At 37.9% G+C, this 12,670-nt stretch overlaps 1 protein-coding gene across 2 annotated transcripts in view; it reads left to right on the forward strand.

The window, feature by feature from the left end:
- Nucleotides 1-12,670, forward strand: part of NPFFR2 (neuropeptide FF receptor 2) — a 104,568-nt gene that overhangs the window by 74,955 nt on the left and 16,943 nt on the right. Inside the window, exons 2-3 of one of the 2 annotated variants that reach the window (XM_011973050.1) lie at nt 3,551-3,885; nt 11,880-11,979. In XM_011973050.1, the coding sequence (XP_011828440.1) occupies nt 3,558-3,885; nt 11,880-11,979 (428 nt within the window). In that variant the 5' untranslated portion in view covers nt 3,551-3,557. Of the gene's footprint in view, nt 1-3,528; nt 3,886-11,879; nt 11,980-12,670 lie in introns of those variants that run through there. The other variant, XM_011973049.1, reaches the window with a different exon arrangement.

Genomic DNA, 12,670 nt, shown 5'->3' on the forward strand with positions numbered 1-12,670 from the left:
CTTACACCTTATACAAAAATTAACTCAAGATGGATTAAACACTTAAATGTAAGACCTAAAACCATAAAAACCCTAGAAGAAAACCTAGGCAATACCATTCAGGACATAGGTATGGGCAAAGACTTCGTGACTAAAACACCAAAAACAATGGCAACAAAAGCCAAAATTGACAAATGGTATCGAATTAAGCTAAAGAGTTTCTGTGCAGCAAAAGAAACTATCATCAGAGTGAACAGGCAACCTATAGAATGGGAAAAAAAATTTTGCAAACTATCCATCTATCCATCTGACAAAGGGCTAATATCCAGAATCTACAAGGAACTTAAACAAATTTACCAGAAAAAAACAACCCCATTAAAAAGTGGGTGATAGATATGAACAGACACTTCTCAAAAGAGGACATTTATGAGGCCAACAAACATATGGGAAAGAAGTTCATCATCACTGGTCATTAGAGAAATGCAAATCAAAACCACAATCAGACACCATCTCACGCCAGTTAGAATAGCAATCATTAAAAAGTCAGGAAACAACAGATGCTGGAGAGCATGTGGAGAAATAGGAATGCTTTTACACTGTTGGTGGGAGTGCAAATTAGTTCAACCATCGTGGGAAAGAAAACCTCCAACCTCTCAACTATGTATATAGAAAGTTCAAGGAAAAGATCTCAGGTAATACTACAAAAATTGGGGAAGGATAGGTGGTCTGTTGGTTTCCTATTAGTATGGTACCAAGTTGTCACATTTAATGTCTAAAATAACACACATTTATTATCTTGTAGTTCTGAAGGCCAGAAGTCTGGAACGGTTTCCACTAGGCTAAAATCAAGATGTTGGCAAGGCTGCATTTTTTTCTTAAGGCTCTACAGAAGAATCTGTCTTCTTGTTTTTCTTTTCCAGCTTCTAGAGGTTATTTGCATTCCTTGGCTCACGGTCCTTTTCAATCTTTAAAGCCAGCAATGGCCCATCAAGTTGTTCTCACCTAGAATAGCTCTAATACTGATACTCTGTGTCTCTTCCACTTTTAAGGACTCTCATGATTACATTAAGCCCACGTATATAACCAGGATATCCTATTTTAATATAAGCTAATTAGCAACCTTAATTCCCCTCTGCCGGGTAACCTAACCGGTTTATTCAGAAGTTCTGGAGATTTGGAAAGAGATACTTGGGAAGCCATTATGCTACTGACCATAGGTGGTAGGAGGTTTAAATTTTATAACTAAGGACAATAAGCATTCATTCACTTCTGAGGTAGATCGACATTGAAATATTTTACATCTATAGAATTTTTCTAATTTAGAAATTGTCTAATATTTCCTCAGGGTAAGATTATGCATTTTTGACAAGAATATTGCTAAACAGATGTTGAATTCTCATGCATTATGTCAAGGAGCATATGATATATTTGCATCTCATCATCCAAAATGTTATCTTGGATCATTTAACTAAGGTGGTATTTGCTCAGTTTTTTCACTGAAAAGTTACAATTTTAACTTTGAAATTAATAAAGTATTTTGTGAGTAGATAATTTCAGACTATGTAACTATCCTGTTTCAAACTTTTGTCCACTGCTTTAAGCAGTCATTTATAATTCTTTGCTGGAACACACTAACAGTGTGGGGAGGTCAATTGTATAAGTCCACTGTCAAATTCATTTTCATTTGTGGGCAGATATAACCTTCTGTTCAATTAATTAACAAGGTGTGCAGAAAAGAGATAACAAGCAGGCCTGAGGCTGCTACCCTTAGAAAAGCCTGCTTGCTAAGTTGGCCTTGGTTGGAGTCTGGGAAGTTAAATAATAAACACTTCCTGTACTGATACACAGGTTTACTTAAATGATGAGTGGCTCACTATGCCTAGACTGTTTGTAAAAACAACATGGTTTATGTGGAATATCTACTTTCTGTCTAGGAGTCTGGAATTTTGATGTATGCTAGGAAGAAGATCCCCACTTGATCATTCTCCCAGAAAAACCCTGGGTGTTGAGTCTCTAGTGAGCTTCTGTGGTTGACAACACTTTACACGTGTTTTCTGTTACTGGAGGAATTAGGCATGTTCTGTGTGACTCCACTGAGATTAGATGCATGGGGCTTATACCTAATTTCCTGCAGTCTTCACCCCATGTACCTTTTCCATTCCTGATTTTGCTTTGCATCCTTCACTCTGATAAATATTAGCTGTGACTGCATTATATGCTGGGTCCTGTGAGTCTTTCTAGTGAATCACCATACCTAGGAGTGGTTATGGGGACCTCTGACATACAGGATTGATTAAGCTGTCTACACTAAGCCATACAGGCTTGGCGCGGTGGCTCACTCCTGTAATCCCAGCACTTTGGGAGACCAAGGCGGGCGGATCACGAAGTCAGGAGATCGAGACTATCCTGGCTAACACGGTGAAACCCTGTCTCTACTAAAAATACAAAAAAACTAGCCGGGCGTGGTGGCGGGCGCCTGTAGTCCCAGCTACTCGGGAGACTGAGGCGGGAGAATGGCGTGAACCAGGGAGGCGGAGCTTTCAGTGAACTGAGATCGAGCCACCGCACTCCAGCCTGGGAGACAGAGCAAGACTCTGCCTCAAAAAAAAAAAAAAAAGGAAAAAGAAAAAAGAAAAAAATAGACATACAGATTCTACATAATTTCTTGATACATTGTGTGTGAATAGAATTATGCTAAATGAAACCGAGGCAAGTAACCTAGCCCTATATTAAGAGACTCACAATATGGTGGCTGTGTCTGCATAGAGAATTATATAAAAATAACATTTAGGTCAGGTGAGGTGGCTCGTGCCTATAATTCTAGCATTTTGGGAGGCTGAGGTGGGTGGATCACTTGAACTCAGGAGTTCAAGACCAGACTGGACAACACGGCAAAACTCCATCTCTATTAGAAACATAAAAATTAGCTGGTCATGATGGCACACACCTGTGGTCTCAGCTACTTGGGGGGCTGAGGCAGGAGAATCACTTGAACCTGGGAGATCAAGGCTACAGTGACCTGAGATGGTGCCACTCTAGTCCAGGTGACAGAGTGAAACCCCTGAAAAAAAAATATATATATATATACACACACACACACATATGTATATATAATATTAAATTAATTGAGTCAGAGTAGAAGTTTCAAAGATGTAGACATTGTATCTTGTTCGGATTATCAGGAAAGCTAGGGGCATGTGAGTCAGCTTTAAATTAATAAGTGGGTCTTGACAGAATATGATACCTGGAGGTAGAGGGAAGGAGAGTTTTGGAAGGCAAGGGAAATGGATAGAGTGCATGCCAAAAGAAGCGAAATATAGAGTCTATTAGAAATAAAATAGAATAATACTTTATTTGGCACAAATTGGAATTTTCAAATGCTCTTGGTTAAAATCCTAATAATTTGAGTGCCTTATGTATAATTCCGTTTTATGTAAAACGTATAGATTATTATAGAAAGACCACAAAACTTCCATGGCATTTTACAAGTGTTCCTCTTAAACTCAGGCACAGAATTTTTGCTTTACTGGTTCCTAATTATGTTTTTCTTTTCTGTCTCTTCTTTGTTAAGGTTCATCATGAATGAGAAATGGGACACAAACTCTTCAGAAAACTGGCATCTCATCTGGAGTGTCAATGACACAAAGGATCATCTGCACTCAGATATTAATATTACCTATGTGAACTACTATCTTCACCAGCCTCGAGTGGCGGCAATCTTCATTATTTCCTACTTTCTGATCTTCTTTTTGTGCATGGTGGGAAATACTGTGGTTTGCTTTATTGTAATGAGGAACAAACATATGCACACAGTCACTAATCTCTTCATCTTAAACCTGGCCATAAGTGATTTACTAATTGGCATATTCTGCATGCCTATAACACTGCTGGACAATATTATAGCAGGTATGTTGACTTTTGTGCAGTTCGAAGATAATATGAAATATTTGTCCCATATTTCGGCAGCCATTGGCAGGGCTGCTCATTCTTTTGTTTATTCACAGATATTTATGGAAATCCAGGAACTGACTGAGGCACCTGCCCTCATTGGATCTACATTCTGAAGGAGTAGACGGACAATAAACAAATAGTGATATAATTAGAGAATGAGAAGGATTCTGGAGGAAAGTAAAAGTGATATAATAGAAACAGAAAGTGGAGGCTGCTATTTTTATGGAGTATTCACTGGAGGTCATGAGAAAATAAGATTTAGTATGTCTTACCTGAAGCCTTTGAATTTTCTTAATAAAATTCAGGGCACATATAAGATGACAGAACTGTCACTACGAACTATAAGGGCCAAAGAACTGATACATCTGATTTGAGTGAATGTAATATCTTCAATCTAACGTAAGTAGAAATTTAGGCCCTCATGTGGTTAGCTAGAGAGATTTCCAACAGTTTTTGAGAGAAGCTGCAACAATCTTAATGATTTTCAAAAAGTGGTAGTTTATGTGTGCAACATAAGTAAGTTTACACTGTAAAGCTTAGGGTAGCACCTTATAGTACTTCTGGGCCCACAGAAGTACTTTACCTTACTACGTAGATCTGAGTTTTTGAGATGTTTATCATTTAAAAAGTTTCTATTGAGGATGTGATGAAAGGACCGTTCCTTTGACCCCTTCACGGGACTGGTGAAGGGGCGGTTCCTTTACTCCCAGTTTAGCACCGCCTTACATGCTCCTGAAGTGCAGGAAAAATGTATCTCCAGCTTCCAATACACTTTTTGTACACAATACCAGCTTAATAAGTATCTGTTGTGTTCATTAAAGAGCAGTGCTCACAATATTCACATTCCAAATCTATGTAATAAAAAAGAACATCAAAAGAATATCAAATATATTTAGAACAGCATGAGCCATAACAAGATTCATACATTTTTATAGCATTCAGCATCAATTTACTGAAAAATAGGAAAAGAGATTTCTCTTAAGAGTTTTCCTGTTTCCTTCCTTTCTCTGGAGTGGGACTCAGGGAGAGTTCAGAGAACCAGTTCTGTCAGTCACATACTGCATAGATGTGAGTTTTTGTGATGTTTATCATTCAAAATAATTTTATCGAGGATGTGGTGAAAGGACCATTCCCTTGACCACTTCGCGGCACTGGTGAAGGGGCGGCTCCCTTACTCCACCTGCAACTCTCAAGCCCCTTGTGGGAGGGGGAGCATGCAGGTGAGCGGGTGCAGGAGCTAGGGCAAGTGCTTTTGGGTGCCAGCAGGAACTAATCCTGTACCAGCCCCACGACTGTGTCTAGCAGTTGCCTGCGACCCCTGGAAGTCCAGAGAGCAGACAGCTAAGTGTTAACCAGCTCAGTGGAGGGTCAGAGTGACAGCATTTGGCACCTGCCCTCTGGGTACCTGAGTTCCTGTCTGGCATCCTGGAAGAACCAGGTCGCATGAACGAATTGAAGGGTGGCAAATGTGGAGAATTTTACTGAGCAGTGGAAGTGGCTGTCAGCAGTATAGAGAGCTGGAACAGGGATGGAATGGAAAGATGATCGATGGTCTCCGGCTGAACTCCTCTCCAACCATAGTTTCCAATGTCCAGCTGCTTTTCTTTTCAATGTTCAGACGCTTCTCGTCTTCTCTCCTCTGCCACACCACCTGCTGCTGTGTCAGTGGAACCTGGGATTTTTATGGGTATAGGATGGGGGGCGTGGCAGGGCAGGGTGGTTTTGAAAAAGGCAACATTCAGGTGGGAAAACAGGATTGCATGTTCTCACTTAGAGCCACAAGGTCCAAGGTTGAGGGTGAAGCCATTGCCGGGGACTCCGCCCTTTTCTAACTAGTATTTTCTTGCCTCACGTCCATATCAGTTACATTATCAAGATACTATGACAGACAAAAAGAAGGTGTACAAATTGATCAGAATTATTGCTATCACTCTCAGGCAAGTATATTTTAAATTTGACTTCTATTTTTAACTCAGGGGTACATGTACAAGTTTATTACATAGGTAAACTTGTGTCATGGGGGTTCTTTGTACAGATTATTTTGTCACCCAGGTATTAAGCCTAGTACCCATTGGGTTTCTTTTCCTGAGTCTCATCGTCCTTACTCCTTCTACCCTCCAATAGGCCCCAGGGCATGTTGTTCCCCTCTATGTCATCATTAGCTCCCACTTATAAGTAAGACCATGTAGTATTTGGTTTTCTGTTCCTGCATTAGTTTGCTGCAGATAATGGCCTCCAGCTCCATCCATATTCCTTCAATGAACTCATTCTTTCTTATGGCTACATAGTATTCTATGGTGTATATGTACCACATTTTTTAAATTCATCTACCATTGATGGGTATTTAGACTGATTCCGTGTCTTTGCTATCGTGAATAGTACTGCAATGAACATATACATACATGTGTCTTTAAAATAGAACAATTTATATTCCTCTGGGTATATACCTAGTATTGGGACTGCTGGGTTGAATGGTAGTTCTGTCTTTAAGTCTTTGAGGCATTGCCACATTGTCCTCCAGAATGGTTGAACTCATTTACATTCCCACCAACAGTGTAAAAGTGTTTATTTTTCTCCATGATTTCACCAACATGTGTTATTTTTTTACTTTTTAATAGTAGCCACTCTGACTGGTGTGGGGTGATATCCCATTGTGTTTGTTATTTACATTTCTCTAATAATCAGTGATGTTGAGCTTTTTTCCATATGTTTATTGGCCACATGTATGTCTTCTTTTGAAAAATATCTGTTCGTGTCCTTTGCCCACTTTTTAATGGGGTTGTTTATTTTTTGTAAATTTGTTTAAGTTCCTTTCAGATGCTGGATATTAGACCTCAGTTAAATGCAAAGTTTGCAAACATTTTCTCTCACTGTGTAGGTTATCTGTTTACTCAGTTGATATTTTCTTTTGTCATGTGGAAGCTCTTTAGTTTAATTATTAATAGATTCTATTTGTAAATTTTTGCCTTTGTTGTGATTGCTGTTGGTGTCTTCCTAGTGAAATTTTTGCCTGTTCCTGTGTCCAGAATGGTATTGCCTAGTTGTCTTCCAGAGTTTTCATAGTTTTGGGTTTTACCTTTAAGTCCTTAATCCATCTTGAGTTAATTTATGTACATAGTATAAGAAAGGGGTCTGGTTTCAATCTTCTGCACATGACTAGCTGGTTATCGCAGCACCATTTATTAAATAGGGAATCCTTTCTCCATTACTTGCCCATTGTTTTTGTCAGCTTTGTTGAAGGTTAGATATTTGTAGGTGCGTGGCCTTGTTTCTGGATTCTCTGTTCTGTTGCATTGGCCTATGTGACTGTTTTTGTACTAGTACCATGCAGTTTCAGTTACTATAGCCTTGTGGTATAGTTTGAAGTTGGGTAGCATAATGCCTCCAGCTTTGTTTTTTTACTTAGGATCACTTTGGGTATTCAGGCTTTTTTTTATTCCATATGAATTTTAAAATAATTTTTCTAGTTCTGTAAAGAATGTCATTGGCAATGTAATAGGGATAGCACGGAATCTATAAATTGTTTTGGGCAGTGTGGCCATTTTCATGATATTGATTCTTCCTATCCATGGGCATGGAGTGTTTTTCTATTTGTTTGTGTCATCACGGATTTCTTTGAACAGTGTTTTGTAGTTCTCCTTGTAGAAATCTTTCACCTCCCTGGTTAGCTATATTCCTAGATATTTTATTCTGTTTGTGGAAATTTTGAATGGGATTGAGTTCCTGATTTGGCACGCAGCTTGACTGTTGTGGATGTATAGGAAAGCTAGTGATTTTTTACATTGATTTTTTTTTTAATCCTAAGACTTTTAGGAAAGTTATTTTGCCAGCAAAAAGTGCTCTCAATATTTTATCCCATACATACTTTAAATTACATTAATTATTTTAAAGTTCTTGCATACAAATTACCCATCCTTGGCCAGGCACGATACCTGCACTTGTAATCCCAGCATTTTGGGAGGCCAAGATGGATAGCTTACTTGAACCCAGGAAATCAATATCAGCCTGGCCAACATGGTGAAACCCCATCTCTACTAAAAATACAAAAATTAGCCTGGTATGGTGGCATGCACCTGTAATCCCAGCCACTCAGGAAGCTGAAGCATGATAATCACTTGAATCCTAGAGGCGGAGGTTGCAGTGAGCCAAGATTGCCCACTGCACTCCAGCCTGGGTGACAGAGCAAGACTCTGTCTCCAAAAATAAAAAATAAAAATTACCCATCTTTAGCTCTTTGTTTGCATTCTCAGGAGGCAGCCGCCTTTGGCAATTTTTGCTTTTTTTTTTGTAATTACTAATATATTTCTAAATAACATGTTTTCAATATTTTTTCTTCAAACTCCCATAGACGTAAATTGAGTTGTAAACTTTCACCACATCGGTGCAAACATACGTTCATACTCTTCACCTTCTCGCATTCTCCTGGTATAATTACATCACAATTTTTGTTTGAATCAACATACAGTATATATATTCTTATTTTACATATATCTTATCCCTGCTGAGCCTTGGAAAGTGCTGTATCAATTTCTCTCTTATAAAATGTTTCATTTTCCTAGATTTATTAAGGGTATATTTTGATTTGCTTAGTTTGGGTGTGTACCCATTATTAATGTATCCTCAAATTCGCTTCCAGAAGTCTTACTCTCTTGCCAATATCTTTAAACATATCAAGTATCTATAAATTTACCTGCAGGTACCTCTCCTGGTGTTTTCTGTTCTCTTGTCTTTATAGGAACACCTTACTCCCAGGGCAGAGCAGCTTCTGCTCTGGGATTCCCCTTCGCTGATACCTGACAACTCTCTTCACCTCTCTTTGTGGTCAATCCCATTTTCTGGATGCCATGTCCACTTCTTTTTTTTGTTTATTCCTTTCTGAGGAAATGTTGGAGCTCTTATATGTCTGCAAGTATCTTTATTCTGCCCTCACAATTAGTTAACTGTATAAAGAAGTCTAGGTTGGAAATTTCTTCTGTCAGAATTTCAAAGGAATCTCTCTATTGCTACTGCTGTAATATATGGTATTACTGCTGAAAAAAAATATGATATTTAATTCTTTCTTCTTTTGCCCATGATTTGTATTTTGTTTTTCTTATGGAAAGCTTTTAGAACTTCCCTTTATCCCTAATGTTCTCAATTCTCATGAAACTATGCCTTGAAGTAAGCCTTTTTATTTTGTATTTATTGTGCTGGACATAAATTAGGGGTTTTCAATCTGAAAATGAGTGGCCTTTAATCTTAGGGAATTTTCTTGTGGAGCTATTTTCTGTTTTTCTTTCTTCTACTCATATTAATCAGATATTAGAGATTCTGGATTGCTCTTTTTTTGTCATCTGTTTAATTTTTTGCCCCTCATTCTTCTATTTTCAAAGATTTTCTCAGCTTTCTCTTTTAAACTTTATGTCGAACTCCTCAATACTGTTGCCATATCTTATTATTTTGAGTTATTTTTATTTTCTGCATATTTCTGTAGTTCCCACCATAATACAACAGTATCATGATACAAACAGTATCATGCACTTGTTTCATGGACATAGTGCACTGTATCTCTGGGGTTAGTAATATTTGTTTCTGTTTTCTATTTTTCATATCTCTGACTTAATTTGGTTTTCCTAGTTTTCTTCCTATGTGTGTTAGTGTTTTTCTTTTATGTTTGAGGTTTCCCTAGTTTTAACTGCTTATTTTTCATTGCATTTAAAAAATTGTTTTAATTTGTTTTCTTTTTAGTTAATATGGGTACATACGTGTATATTTGTGGGGTACATATGATGTTTGATATAGGCATATAATGTGTAATAATCATGTTAAGATAATAATCATATTAGGGCATTTGGGATATACATCACCTCAAGCATTTATCATTTCTTTATGTTAAGAACATTTAAATTCTACTCTCAGTTATTGCTAAATATACAATAAATTATTCTTGACTGTAGTCACTCTGTTGTGTTATCATATACTAGCTCTAAGGCTGGGTGAGGTGGCTCATGCCTGTAGTTTCAACACTTTGGGAGGCCAACGTGAGAGAATTACTTGAGCCTAGGAGTTCAAAACCAGCCTGGGCAACATAGTGAGACCCCATCTCTACAAAAAATTAAAAAATAATAATAATAACTGGTGTGGAGGACTGCACCTGTATTCTCAGTTACTCAGGAGCTTGAGGTAGGAAGATTGCTTGAGCCTGGGGACAGGGTGGTGGGGTAAGCGGAGGGGTTCAGGCCACAGTGAGCCATGATCACACCACTGCACTCCACCCTGTCTCAAAACAAAGAAACAAACAAAACAAAACAAAACAAAATAAAATATCCCCCCCCCTCCAAAAAAAAGACCAGATCTAGTTAACTGCTTCTTAGCTTCCGTGTTTCAGAGTGAGGCATAATGTGGCTGCCTGGAAGTTCTGCATGCCTGGAGGTTAAGGTTAGGACCACTGTCCACTTCATTAGTCTGGACTATTCATTGGGAAATTCACGATTGTCAAAATCTACATACCAGTATTATTGAACAGGTCACTTTTTCCAGAAGGAGATTTTCTAACGTACTGCCATAGGAATGTAGGGCTGGCTGTTACATTCCACATTGCCATGCAGTGCCGCGGTATACTTTCGCTTAATCCTTCTGCATCACAGTGGCACTCATTACCCCGCACCTGGCAACTCGGGGTTTAGAGTACTTATGGTTCTGCCTCCTCAGAGAGTAAACCTCCATTCTTCTATCAACATGGGGGAAAAAACCAGTGGCATCTAATTGGATTTATACATAATTTCCACCAATCATGTTGTTTTCTCAACCTCCCATTTAGTAGTATCTGGCACTTTAATTTCTAAGGATTTATGCTTTTTTATCCTACACCTATCATTTCAGTGGAATTGAGGGAGGGAGATAAGGTAAAATATATGCTTAATATTCCATGTCCGACCAATGGCTACACACACTTTTGTGCATTTTTGTTGACAAATAGTACTACTATAAGCTAACACATTTTATAACTGAAAGAGACATATTCTCTTTTGGTTGCCACTCACTAGAGTCACTCAAGCGTTTAGTTTAATATGATCTGAATAGGTGACTTTTAAAAGATATACTTGAATTATTTAGGTTATTTAAAAATACTTTATGGGTAAGAATATTTTGTTTCAGAAAATAAATTGCAGAAAATTTTAAAAAATAAATTTTAAAACTCTGAGAAATGCATAATTTTCATCCTTTGAGAAATGAGAATATTTGCTAGGAGAAGAATATTGTTCCTTTTCAAGTAATAGCAGATGGGTGTTTAGAATATCAAACTACTACAATAATTTTATTAATTTCTTTTATAAACTATACAGTAGCTAAGGTTTAGTAGGAAAGTAATACTTTTGTTCATGCAAAGTGCTCTTTATTCTGGATGTGTCTCTGGGGTAAATTGTCTCATTTCATTCTATATTAATAAATACAGTTTATTCTGTATGTAACTCCTGATTCCTCATAATTTATGGGGTGCCTTTCCAAACTAGAAAACCGGCATTCTGTTTATTCATTTAAAGGGCATTGCTGCATCAGAGTCAATGGTTTAGACTCTGGAGTCTTACTGCCCAGGTTCAAATCTTTAAAATGCTCCTAACTAGCTGTGGCAAAGTATGTAATATTTGTTTATTTGTTACCTCATCTACATTGTGATGAAAATAACAAAGCCTTCAAAAGCTTGTTGTGAGGGTTAGATATATCAATAGAGAGAGACCACTTACAGTGCCTGGAATGTGATAACTACTATTAAGTTTTGACGTTATTGTTAGTGTACTGAAAAACAGAGCTCTGGAGAGATTAGGGAAAATACTGAGAAACATTGATTGTTCTCTGCCTATCATGCAGAAAACAGTTGCGTGAGTCTTGTTTCCACGCCTTTTTATTTTTATTTTCAGTGAGATTGTGAAAATATGACCTTTTGAAAGACTATTTCATTTTCCTTTCAGGATGGCCATTTGGAAACACGATGTGCAAGATCAGTGGACTGGTCCAGGGAATATCTGTTGCAGCTTCAGTCTTTACATTAGTTGCAATTGCTGTAGATAGGTAAGTCTACACCAAACTCTGAATCCAGAAAAATGGGCATGTCTGCAACTAGTATACCCAAAAAATATATAACCTACTAAATTTGAACATATCTTTTCAAATTGTATTTACAAAATCAACCTCTTTTTAAAAATTATTATACTTTAAGTCCTAGGGTACATGTGCACAATGTGCAGGTTTGTTCCATAGGCATGCACGTGCCATGTTGGTGTGCTGCACCCATCAACTCGTCATTTACATTACGTATTTCTGATAAAGTTATCCCTGCTCCTGCCCCCCACCCAATGACAGGCCCCAGTGTGTGATGTTCCCCACCGTGTGTCCAGGTGTTCTCATTGTTCAATTCCCACATATGAGTGAGAACATGTGGTGTTTGGTTTTCTGTCCTTGTGATAGTTTGCTCAGAATGATGGTTTCTAGCTGCATCCATGTCCCTGCAAAGGACATGAACACATCCTTTTTTATGGCTGCATAGTATTCCATGGTGTATATGTGCCACATTTTCTTAATCCAGTCTGTCATTGAAGGACATTTGGGTTGGTTCCACGTCTTTGCTATTGTGAATAGTGCCACAATAAACATACGTGTGCATGTGTCTTTATAGCAGCATGATTTATAATCCTTTGGGTATATGCCCAGTAATAGGATTGCTGGGTCAAATGGTATTTCCAGTTCTAGAACCTGGAGGAAT

This window comes from Mandrillus leucophaeus, unplaced genomic scaffold (assembly GCF_000951045.1).
Source record: "Mandrillus leucophaeus isolate KB7577 unplaced genomic scaffold, Mleu.le_1.0 Scaffold1336, whole genome shotgun sequence".
NCBI classification, from domain to species: Eukaryota; Metazoa; Chordata; class Mammalia; order Primates; family Cercopithecidae; genus Mandrillus; species Mandrillus leucophaeus.